At 46.0% G+C, this 12,647-nt stretch overlaps 1 protein-coding gene across 1 annotated transcript; it reads right to left on the bottom strand.

Annotated features, from left to right (window-relative positions):
- Nucleotides 1–7,743: 7,743 nt before the first annotated feature.
- LOC136515206 (uncharacterized) lies at nucleotides 7,744–9,853 on the bottom strand. The gene is made up of 3 exons (XM_066508869.1): nucleotides 9,799–9,853; nucleotides 8,380–9,078; nucleotides 7,744–8,011 (listed from the first exon to the last, which is right to left on the bottom strand). The coding sequence occupies exons 1-2, from the start codon at nucleotides 9,851–9,853 to the stop codon at nucleotides 8,435–8,437; spliced, it is 699 nt and encodes a 232-aa protein (XP_066364966.1). The 3' UTR covers nucleotides 7,744–8,011; nucleotides 8,380–8,434.
- Between the last annotated feature and the right edge of the window lie 2,794 nt (nucleotides 9,854–12,647).

Below are 12,647 nucleotides of genomic sequence, written 5' to 3'. Positions count from 1 at the left end.
TGACTCAAGTAAAAGGCAAAATAGAGCAAGCCCAACATCATCAAGATAACATCATTAAGGGAGTGAAGAAGTTTGATGAAGGATAAACTATGGTTTGCTACGTGTGCCACAAGGAAGACCACAACTCCTATGAGTGCAAGGTGAAGAATGGGGGAGGAGCTAAGAAGAAAGAGAAAAACAAAAAGGAAACAAGCAAGCTCTCCAACACCTACACCAACAAGGTGGGCAAAAAGGCCTCCACACCTTATCTCTTGAAGAAGAAGAAAAATGACAAGGTGGTGGCTATCAAGGTGAACAAGCAAGCCAACAATGGGGCCAAACGTATTTGGGTGCCAAAGGATATAATTTCCAACATGAAGAGCACCAAGAAGGTTTAGATCCTAAAAGGGAAGTGAGAAGTCCGATGGACTTCGGGGAATTTAGAGACTTGGCAAAGTATAGGTGTATTTCATGGGGTGCATCATTATGGACAAGGTAATTGCCAAGTGGGTTAGTGAATACTATGGACCCAAATTCCCCTTTCCATGTTATGTAACTAGATTTAATTTCTTGCAATTTCAATTAGCATCTAGTTTCTTTTCATGCCTAGGTTTGCATTTGCATGTTTAATCTTTTGTCTTGCATACACTAGGTACATCTTATGGTAGGCTTGCTCGGTTTTACTCTTAACCCTTGGAGCAAACCTACATGGTTTAAATTATTTAGGAGCATGACACATAGCTTGTTTTACAATTGTTCATCTAATATGTGCCAAAGTCCAAATTATAGATAATTTCTCCCGAATATCACTTTCGAAAACGATTCTCACATTCATGTGATGTCATCTTTTAAGTGGTATTTTTTATTCTAAAATCAATGTGCATGTCTTCTACAAGTATTCCATACTTGTGTGCACAAATATAGGGGGAGGTTACTCTACAAGTTGGATGCTTTGAGACTAACACCTTTTCAAGCTTATCATGTGTGTAGTAGTCTCATTGCAAGGAAAATGGAGTCCCTGGAGTTAAGCATCATACTTCAAATATCCACCACCTATTGCAAGTGGTATAAATCAAATTGGTTTCCATATGTGGTATTTCTAAACCGATATCATCATGTTGATTTTACTTTGGTATTTATATGCTTTCTTCAAAATTATATAGATTAACCTCCCTTGAGCATTAATTTGCCAATTATGCATATACTACATTCTCCATCATATGTATGCATATATTTAGGGAGAGCTTAGTCTATGTAATGTGAGAGTCAAATTTTGTGACCTATTCCACTCCACATACAAAGGATCACAAAGTTTGACCCTCCCTTGTGCTACTAATGTCTTCCTTTTCGGTGTTTGATTCCAAAGGGGGAGAATTTGTAGGACTAAAAGCAAGCCTTATCATAATAATTTACAAGTGGTAATGGTCCAAGAAAGTGAGGATAGTGGATTATGGAGTTAGGGAGAGGCTTAAATCCATAATGCCACATGTGGACATTTGCAAGGGCAAGATAAGTTTTCAAAGATGTTTACATATGGTATCTTTTAGCATCATATAACCTTGCCCTTTGCATTGCATCCTAGCAAGTAAATAGTTTTTAAATTCCAAAATTTTTATTATTTGCTTGCTTTGGTCGTGATGTCATCAATCACCAAAAAGGAGGAGATTATAAGGAAAATGGACCCTAGGCCCATTTACTTTGGATTTTGGTGTTTGATGACCAACACAACCAAATTGGATTAATGAATTTATAAGTAATTGTTTTGTAGTTCAATAGGGTGCAAGACGTGACTTGGACGAAGGCGACATGATGATCCCACGATCAACACCATAAGCAAGACCCTAGAAGCACAAGAGAAGTCCTAAGATATCAAGCAAAGTCCAAGTACGAAGATGAGAACCAAGCCGGACGCAAGATTGCGAAGAAACAAGCTCCACAAAGGTGACCGACGCGTCCGATCAGTTGCTCGGCAACAGCAGGCGTCAGCAGCAGTGACCGACGCTGAGCGAGGCAGTGACCAGACACATGACTTCACTGTTTATCGTTGCGGCAATAACTCAGTGAGGACCGAACACAGCGGCACTAGATGACCGAACGCACAAAGTGCAGCATTTGATCATGTCCAGAGAGGTTCCAGAGTGGCGCAAATGCGACTAGACGTGTCCAATCGATGATGACCGGACTTGGCAGTGTGTCCGATCTCTATGCGCGCGCTCAACGGTCGGGACGACCGACGCGTCCGGTCAGTAGCAGAAAGCTGGATTTTGTCCCCAATGCCTACTTTCTCCATGAGACTTATAAATAGACCCCTCAACCGGCTATTTGAGGTGTGGAGAGCTGAGGAAACATACCAAGGTTGTTGATACACTATTTTAGCGATCTTCACTTGCATAATGCTTAGTGATTCATTAGGTGATTAGCGTAGGTGCTTTGTGAAGTGCTTAGGTTGATCAGACCATCGCTTATGCGTTTGCTCTAGGTTTAGACCTAGTGTTTAGTGAGGTTTGCACACCTCTTATCACTTGGTGCTTGCACGCACCATTGTTGTACACCGGAGGGACTTGTAGTCTTGCGAGATCACACCAACCGCGTTTGTGGTGTGGTCGCCACCTTGTACCGAAGGGAACAAGGCCCGTGGTGGTTTGGCCGGAAGCATGATAGTGAAGACGGCGGGGAGCGGTCTGGGAGAGGCTTGCCGGAAGGCACACCGGAGACTCACTTGCGCGTGGGGAAGGTCCAGGGCTATCCACGGAGTTACCCGACCGGGAGCTTGGTCCTTGCGAGGGATTCCTTGCGAGGGGCTCCAACGAGGACTAGGGGGAAGCTTGAGCGCTTCTCGATACCTCGGTAAAAATACCGGAGTCGTCTACGGGAGTTTGCACCTCTACCTCATCTTTACCTTCCGCATTTACATTGCTACCTTGGTTGTGTGCTTTACTTCCCTAGCTTAGTTGATAGGCTAGTTGATAGGATTGGAACCTAGGTTGCATCACTCTTTTGCGGTAGAGATAGCAACACACCTTGAAAAACATAGTTGCACATTTAGATAGATTACTTTTCTGCATAGGTTTTGACTAGGTGAAATTAGAGGCCTTAGTTAGAAGTAGAATTTTAAGTTGCCTAATTCACCCCCCCTCTTAGGCGTCACGGTCTCTTACAACCGCGTTGATGGTCGTCGTCTTGGGTGGATGATTTGCCACCGTGGTCTGTTCTCTAGCGGATGCTTTGCCGCCGAGGTTGAAGCTTGCCTCGTCGTCTCTGTGGTCTTCACTATACCACCGGCTACCGATGTGCCCGTCTTCCTGTATTAGGCTTAGTCATTGCGTTTTTTAGGGGGAGGGTCTCCACTCGTGTTTTTCTTGCTATCCGTTTGTGCCTGTGGGATTTCGTTGGTAATCGAGGGATTACTTGCGAGTCCTATGTATATTTGTACCAACTCTAACCTCTCTTAATGAAGCATGTGCCAAGCACGCTTTCGAAAAAAAAAACAAGTAAATTACCGGTTATAGAATGAACAATGCGCAACCCAGAGTCAAGCAAAGAAGTAATATTTTCCGCCATACCTCTTTCTCATTATTATTGTGCCCCAGATCTATCGATCAATAAAAGAAAAGATAATATAGCTATAAGATGGCACTAATCTTGATTACCAAGGAAATATATGTAAACATGTAAAACATTACTGAGACCACCACATTCATCTTGCACAATAATTCTCATATGCATTTTATTGAACATTGCCGTTATGTATTTAGCATCTGATCCAAAGATATAAGTTCCGGTGACTATTGTCGAGGTGCCACGTCTACGCCACGACGTCTGCCACGTCAACCCGGAGTTTGATGCTCGGCGCCATGGCTCGTGGCGCCGAGACGTGTTACCTCGGCGCCGTGAATCATGGCGCCGAGTTCTGGGTCTAGAAACGAAAATAAAACGTCCAAGGATCTAGGTGTGAATATTTTTTAAAAAAAGGGGCTAAAAATTTAAAAAAATCGGTAGAGACCTTATCAGACACTTCCTTTTCCTTTCATTAGCCACACCATGGAAATAGGCTTTGTTAGCATCTCCCTCTAGCAGCCATCTCTCTCCACCTCTAATCTGCCACATCACTTCTTCTTTGTTGTATATATCAATAAGCTCTTCCATCAATCCATACCTTTGTTCCCACTCTCTATCCTCTAAATATCTGATATCAGCTTCCTGGTCATCCAAAGACTGAATTAACAAAAGCAGGTCCTGTTTCTTTTCTTCATATCACCACCCCAATTTCCATTCCAACCTCTCAAGCATCTCCTGAGTTTATTAGAGATGACCCGCCATGCATCTATACTCCTCTTTCTCTGTCTATCTGGCCACTTAGATTGAATCCAGTCGATAAAACCCTCTTGTTTGATCCAAGCTGCTTCAAATTTGAAGATCTTTGACCTTGCACTTCTCACAGGGCAGGCTTCCACGATCAGGGGATTATGGTCTGATCCAATTCTAGTGGCAGACTGAGCAGTAATAACTAGAGGAAAATGATTTTTTCCAATTAGCAGACATAAAATCTCTATCTAACATCCCCATAATAGGCTTGATCTGTTTGTTGGTCCATGTATATTGACCTCCAGCTCTATGTAATTTTCTCATTTCAGTGTTAGCTACAAAATCATTAAAGGCATTCATCCAAAATGTATTAACATTCCCTGAAGATTTCTCTTCCACTCTCCTAATCAAATTAAATTAACCTCCAACTAGAACTGGAACCTCTGAATCATTGTTGTTTGCTATTATTTTATTTTTCCTTATTTCTCTTTTCTTTTTTGTTTTCATAGATTTTATTAATTTAGTTTTCTTTATTTTTTATTTTATTCAAACCAATTGATTTTCTTTTGTTTTTCCTTTTCATGTTTTACTTCTATAGTTTCTATATTTCATGATGTAAATATGATGTGCATGTAGTATGTATTTTTAAATTCAAGGATAGTCATATGTTTTTCCATTTGTTCTAGTTCTTTTTCCTTTTGATATTCTTTGGATGATCGAATGAAGAAGACGAGCGTTTTGATGTTTGATGTACTCTTATTTTTCAGATGTCGTTTTATGTCTTATTATTCATCTTCTGTACTAGTCTTTGTTTTCCTCGATATATATCAGATATGAGACACTCTTTTGAGTGTCTTTATCAATATATATATATAGTATATTCAGTAGCCAGCTATAAAATAAGTTATTCTGTAGTCACCTCCATTTACGATAATTTTATATACTAATTTACGATAATGTCAATATATATTTACGATAGTTGGGTTACTATAACACATGGAGATATTTATCATAACGTTATAGTAAACCACTTAGCAAGGAGTTACTACAATCTCGTAAATTAACATAGTAATTATTGTAACTCAAAGTGGCTACAAAATAAGTTATTTTATAGCCAGCTATATATATATATATATATATATATATATATATATATATATATATATATATATATATATATATATATATATATATATATATATATATATATACACTTTGAGTTACAATAATTACTATGTTAATTTACGAGATTATAGTAACTCCTTACTAAGTGGTTTAATATAACGTTACGGTAAATATCCCCATGTGTTATAGTAACCCAACTATCGTAAATATGTATTGACATTATCGTAAATTAGTATATAAAATTATAGTAAATGGAGGTGGCTACAGAATAACTTATTTTGTAGCCGGCTACTGAATAGCCTCTCCCTATATATATATATATATATATATATATATATATATATATATATATATATATATGGAGACAACGCCATATTTGTGTAGGGGAGCCACAGGGTCCAAGGGTTTCTTACTTGCCTGCACAGGATTTTACAAATAAAGAAATCAATCAACAGGCGTGCAGATCCAGACGAGATGGAGAGGTAACATGCGAGAGGTGTCCAGACACCATGCATGGATGTGGTGTGATGCGGTTACAGATTACAAAAAACAAGGAAATAAAGGGAGTATCTGACGAACTCCTTCTCCATTCCACACGGAACCCTCTCATGATCTTCTCCTACACAACACCGACACGAAAACACATGTAGTAAGTCAAGACGCCGGCGAACGCGGTGCGGAAAAGGATCCAGAATGTCTTGAGTTATGATACTTAACAGCAATATACTACCTCCCTTCCAAAATAAATAAATTCCTGGAGACACTATAAAGTTTGACCAACTTTATAGAAAGGGTAACTGTTGATGGTGTAATTTGGCTAGAAAATATGTCATGATCGGCCAAATTATATATGCTATTCATAATTAATCTAAATTAGTTGACACGTTTGATTAAGAGTTGTAACATAGCCCAGGGGCGTTCCATGCTGGAGTATGCAAGTGAAGAAAGAACGAAGAAAGCAAACAAGGAACGGGCCAGATGACCAACACTTGCTTGCTGCCGGCGTTGAAGTCGTATAGGATAAGTGCTCGTTGTGTTTTTTCAGCTGCAAAAATAGAGCTGCTGCAGATCATTTCGTGTAGCAAAACAGAGCTGTTCATTCGGTTACCATGTTACAATAGTGCAGTCTATTAATTCAATCCATCTACTAAATAGCAACACGTGACCGCAGAAGCAAGACAATATAATGCTTATGTACAAATAATTGGTTTACCACGTAATAAACAATAATCGTCATGTTCGTTTAGCTTATAAGCCATACTTTTTTCAGCCAACGAATAATATTTTTCTCTCATAACAAATCAGCTAACGGTACTTTCAGCCAATGGTATCCCTATCCCTACGAGAGTTGTTTATTGCCTTGGTGCATGCATAATCTTTCCTTGTATAATGACTGATTTGACCCTTAAACCATGCAAAGCTTTGCAGATTTTTGGACCGAGGAGATAATTAACTTGCTGCGCCTGATGATCTGACACACATGCATCCTTGGTTAGACACCGCCAAGACTGCTCTTCGTAAATCCTGCTGCTTGAGTAGCTAATAGAATAATCAAAATGCTTGTTAATGATCGATCGATTTATCTTGTTCACGAATTCACCCGGCCTTTGGATATATTTCAGGCTTTCATCGGGTAACAAACAAATATAAGCCATAAAGCCGAATTTATCAACAAACCTGGCCGGCCAAATTATAGCATCAACAATAGCAAGATCCAAGACACTGAATAAGTACACTATCAAAATATATTTCATGGTATTATACAAGGGAGTACTAATTAACTTTATGTCATAAATAATTTGGCTTGGGGCAACTCTATGATTTAATTTGGGACGGAGAGAGCGTACGTTGGCCTATTATATAAGAGAGATGCATGTCTAATACATGTATATATACGGCTGTATACCCTGTCATGTTTGTGAATGCACGGTATCGCTAGTGCAAGTACAGTGGTAACAATTGAGGTGAAGGGCAAAGCGAGTTGAGGCATGCATGCTTTGTCACTGGTTTGGACTGGAAGCATGCAGATGCAGTGCTCGATCTCTGCTCGGGGAACATCCATGGAGCAGCAAGGGAACAAGCTGTCAAACTTGACAGATACCGAATGAAAAAAGAAGATAAATCTGCATCAAAGAACCGCATGCAGCCGGCTTCTCGCTGGTGGCTTCTCCCTCAAACCGCAGCCGGCACGACGAGTTCGAGATCTCCGACATGCTGCGCCGATTCGGCTGGATCGTGCCGGCCTACACCATGCCCCCCGACGCGCAGCTAGCACGTCACGGTGCTCCGCGTCGTCATCCGGGACCGGGAGGAGTTCAGCCGCACCCTCGCCGATCGAGCGCCTCGTTCTCGACATCATATCGAGAAGGTGATCTACCAGCAGCTGGACGCGCTCCCGTCCAGGCTCCCGCCCCCTCCACCACCGGCACAGCTGGTCAGGAAAAAGTCGGAGCGGCTCGAGACGCAGAGGTCGGTGACGGAGGCGGGCGTGGAAGAAGTTTGTGCTCGCCAAGAAGACCAACGGCGTCTGCTAGTGACGACAGTGTTCCACGTACCACTAGACGACGAATCGGCTCGATCTAACCAGTCGCATCGCAATCGCCTGCTTGAAGGCCACTACGTGATGGACCCCGAGAAAGCTAATATACATGTGCAGACGTTGTCGCCGCGATCCTGGGCTCCACGCTCAACGGCGAGTTCGAGGACGTGAAGCTGATCGATGCTCAACGACCTGCTCCAAGTGAGAAGAACAAGGACGACGGACATGGCATGCATGTATATACCTGGTGGTTTGTCAGTGCCCCCGAGGAGCCTGAACCTGATGAACCAAGCAAGGAGCCAGAGCAGGCCGAGACGTCTGCTGCATCCAGGCCAAAGCGCTCCGTCCGGCCCAACACGCTGCTCAGCCTCAGCGGCCCAGAATGGCTCAAGTAGACTATATGTACTAGGAGAGGGAAAGAGAGTACTCGCCTCGCTATCGCTCGCTGCTCGTTCTTCTCCCTTCTCCAAGTTCTTCCAATTTCCCTCACTCCTGGCTGATTGCTAACAATTTGGTATCAGCTTCCACGTTCTCTGCATCCTGGACACCGACCCCAATCCCCACCACCACTACACCCGTTTCCAGCGAGCCAGAGGTGCCATGGAGCCCAACTTCAAACTCATCCTCGACAAGCTGCCGTAGTTGAATCGCCGCTTCGACGACGAGCATGAGCACTGGAACCGGCGGTTCTCCGACCTGGAGCGCGGCCTCACCACCCGCGCCACCACAATCGACGCCCTGGAGACGTCCCGCGGCGCCGACGCGGACGACCTCTCCCGCCGCATCGCCGACCTGGAGGCTGCCCGGGCGGATCCTCAGATCAACGCCGTGGAGAGCCGTCTCGCCACCCTCGTAGCCAGCTACACCGACCGCGACGCCGAGTTCACTCAGCGCTTGTCCGAGCTGGAGCGCCTCCGCGTCAACCCCGTCAAGGACGAACGCGACATCCGCGTGATGAACCTCGAGGAGGCCACCTAGGCCTTGAACTCCTGGCGCCCCGAGGTCGATGGTGTGCTCGATGACGTTTGTATTGCTGTTCGGCGGTTGGAGAAGGGTCACGATCGCCAAGTGTTCGACGAAGTGCCGCTGAACACGAGTCTCCTTCCAACCCTGAACAAGGCGGCCGCGCGCTCATCTGCCGGGTTCCCCACCAACCAGCCCGTTGCGTTGATATGACTCCACGGGATTCGGGATCCGGGGTCGTCACGACCTGGATCCCTGTCCCGGCCAACGGTACGTCGCCGGCTCCTCCTCCTCATCCTCCTCCCGTTCCTCGATCCCCCACCACGTTACCTCGTCCTCTTCCTGAGCCACCTAGAACCACCACCCACCCTGCCACTATTGCCTACCCACCACCACGCCCACCACCTCCTGACCCCATCACCAAAAATGTGCAAGGCAAGGCCTGTCCAGGAACGTGCTCCATCTTCGGACTGCTTGGGCGACGGGCAGGACAAGTGCGGAAGATGTGCAAAGAGACAAGGGCCGTGTATAACAGGCCGCGATGCTGTGAGATTATTAGCTTGCTTACGAGTAACTACTTTGTTATCACTTCAGGAGACTGTTCAGGACATTCACATGGTTGAAGAGGCAAATTAACTATTGCCCATGTATCAAACTGCAAATATGATCCTAGGCCACGAAATACTAATCGATGCTATGATCTGATAAACAATCATGCTACTGAAAATATTACAGTACAGTACAGTACAATAGTTGCCGGAATAGCTGCCATGCTATGACGAGAGGATCCACTATCACACACCCATGCAAGTTGTCGAGGTCATCAAGTACTGTGGATTTCTCTATCAACCAGGTTGCACATTAGCAATGCTACTAGAGATATATACTTGAAGAATTGTCAAGTAACGCTGGTGAGGAGAGCATGCTGTAGGGCCGGGCCATATCCCTGCTGCCATGGACTCACTTCCTGTCAGGATCGTCTGTGATCTACTTGCCTGAAACTTGAGAGTAAAACTCTGTGCTGCTAGGACCGTTACTAGCTGGCAGCGTTGCTTGGTATAACTGGTAACGTGTCATAGTAATAAACACTAACTCCTGTCGAGATCTCATATTGCAAAAGATGCTACGGAACTGCATCACATACGGCGGGACGGCAGGCAGGAAACGATCGTACGATCGTATACGATCGTGGATTATAAACTGGAACAGTATTTTTCTCTCACACCAAACCAGCCATCAGAAAATAATCTACGATCCAGTCCAGCCAACCGAACAAGCTGTTGATGGGTCGCATTGGGACACGACCCAGCTATGGCAGATTAGCAGACCGGACACTGTCCCTCACCAGCTCTTCCCCACCCTCGTCCTATTATGCTGCTGGCATCTCTGGAAAAACCGTACGTCATGGTGTGGTGTTCCGAAGCGAAGTTCCAAACCTGGAACTTGTGCCCATCGCCTGCATGGAGGACTACAGACTCTGGAGCAGTGATTACAAGTCGTTTGATCGGTCCCTGGTGACCGATTATGGGTACTGTCGACTTGTACAAGTCATCTGTTTAATCGTGACTAATCGTCCTAGTCGGTCCCATGACGACCGGGTTCGACTAGACGACTCGTAAACATTGCTCTGGAGTCACTGCTTCCCACGTCGCTTGACCCACATTTTGAATAGCTGGTGCAATTTGTTCTCGATGAATTAAGCTCGCTCCTCTGTATTATTTGCTACTCAGGGCACTGACCATGTACTAAACATTTCGGTGCCCAACACCGTTCATCACCGGCTAGCCCGAATCAATGGAGAAAAATTCAAGTCGGTCCCTCAACCCCCAGTTGATTGCCTAAAAAAAAGAATTCAAGGTAAAGCTTGAGGCCCTACTTATCTTGCAACACACACAAACACAAGGTAAGTTGAAACGTATGGCCTCTCTAGTTCGAATAAATTTGCTTTCGCATTGGACGCACATGGCCTCCCAGAATTACAGAGGTGTTTGAACACTTTAGATAAGTATCAATCAATTCCCATGTTGCGTTACACAAGCACGTGCTGCCAACCAAGCTAGTTACTTTAGGGTCTGCCATGTACATGTAGAAATAATACTTTTATTTACAAAGCATGTAAATAAAGAGGCAAAAAATGAGGGGCGTGCTATGGTCCGGCCATTCGGCCCGAAGCACCACGCCAGCAGAAATCTTCCCGCCTGGAAACGACCCGCGGGCTTAGTGCATCTTACAACAGTATCTTATTTTTTCCTAAAAAAAAAACATATAGTTTTACAACTCCTAGAAAAATATTAGGAGGCAAAAAAAGGCTATCTCCAAGAGTTTTCATCAGTAATCTACTCCTAAAATATAGAAAATAATTTTACATAAAAAATCATATACTATTTCTAAATTATCATAACCACCTTTATATATTCTTTCGCTCTCGTATATTTACATCAGTAACCCTTTCCTACTCTTTATTCTTTCCCATACTCTTCCACATTTAGATTGACCGACCAATACGCATGGGAAAGCAGTATCCGCGCGACCACGACTACGCGCAAAGTTACGCGCGATTGGGGAGGATTTTCCAAGTGCGTAAATTTTAGGAGCATGGATTAGGAGTTGTTGGAGAGGTTTTTTTTCTCATCTCGCTAAAAACTAAGGATTGAGAAGGGAAATAGGGTACTCTTGGATATGCACTACCGGATACAGGATCTTTGCCGAGTGTCAGGGGCACTCGGCGAAGCACCAAAAACACTCGGCAAAGGGTTTGCCGAGTGTTTCACTCGGCAAACGACACTCCGTAAACGTTTTGACGACAAACGCTAGTTTGCCGAGTGTTTTTTGTCGCGCACTCGGCAAAGACATTGCCGAGTACCCAAAAACACTTGGCAAACAATTTTTCAGAAAAAAAACAACCCGCCGTCTTCTCCTCGCCGCGCCGCCACCACGCCGCACCGCCACCACGTCGCACCACCACCACGCCGCGCCACCACGCCCAGGCCGCCACCACGCGGGGGCCAAATCAGGTGGAGGGGTGGAGGAGCGTCGTCGAGAAAGGGAGAGGCAGGGGGAGCGCCGCCATGCCGAGAGAGGAAGGGGGAGGGCGCCACCGCCGGGAAAGGGAGGGGGAGGGCGCCGCCACGCTGGGAGAGGGAGAGGGCAGGGCGCCACCGCGCTGGGAGAGGAGGGTCGCGCGCCAGATCTGTCCGCCGGGGCCGAATCCGGCCTCCCCGTGCGCCACCGTCGTCGGATCCGCCCGCGCGGGGGTCAGATCTGGTGGAGGTGGTGGAAGAGGGAGGGAGGTGCGCCGCCGCGCAGGGACAGGCAGGGGGAGCGTCGCCACACCGGGAGAGGAGGGCCGCGTGCCAGATCCATCCGCCCACGCTGGGGCCGGATCCGGCCTCCCCGTGCGCCACCGTCGTCAGATCCACCCGCGCCGGGGCCGGATCTGGTGGAGGCGGTGGAGGAGGGAGGGAGGTGTGCCGCCGCGCAGGGAGAGGTAGGGGGAGCGCTGCCATGCCGAGAGAGGAAGGGGAGAGGGCAGGCCGCGCCGACGAGGGAGGAGGGGAGGGCAGGCCGCGCCGGCGCCGAGAGGGAAGAGGGGGCGGCGCGTGCGCGTGCGCAGGGAGGGGCGGCGCGTGCCCGTGCGCGGAGAAGGGGAGGGGCGTGTGGACGCGGCGTGGGGAGAAGGGTAGGGGGCCGTGCGGGGAGACCTAGGGTGCGTCCGTTGGGGGTTAAAAAAATATTT

Source organism: Miscanthus floridulus, chromosome 17, assembly GCF_019320115.1.
Source record: "Miscanthus floridulus cultivar M001 chromosome 17, ASM1932011v1, whole genome shotgun sequence".
Taxonomy (NCBI): Eukaryota; Viridiplantae; Streptophyta; class Magnoliopsida; order Poales; family Poaceae; genus Miscanthus; species Miscanthus floridulus.
This window is presented reverse-complemented; position numbering and strand designations above follow the sequence as displayed.

Bases quoted from the DNA above. Each gene is read 5' to 3' on its own strand.
- LOC136515206 (XM_066508869.1), bottom strand. From the start codon at position 9,853: ATGGCCCGGCCCTACAGCATGCTCTCCTCACCAGCGTTACTTGACAAT. The intron at 9,079-9,798 runs GTATATATCTCT...CCGGCAGATGAG, and splicing joins GTTACTTGACAATTCTTCAA to CGCGCGGCCGCCTTGTTCAG.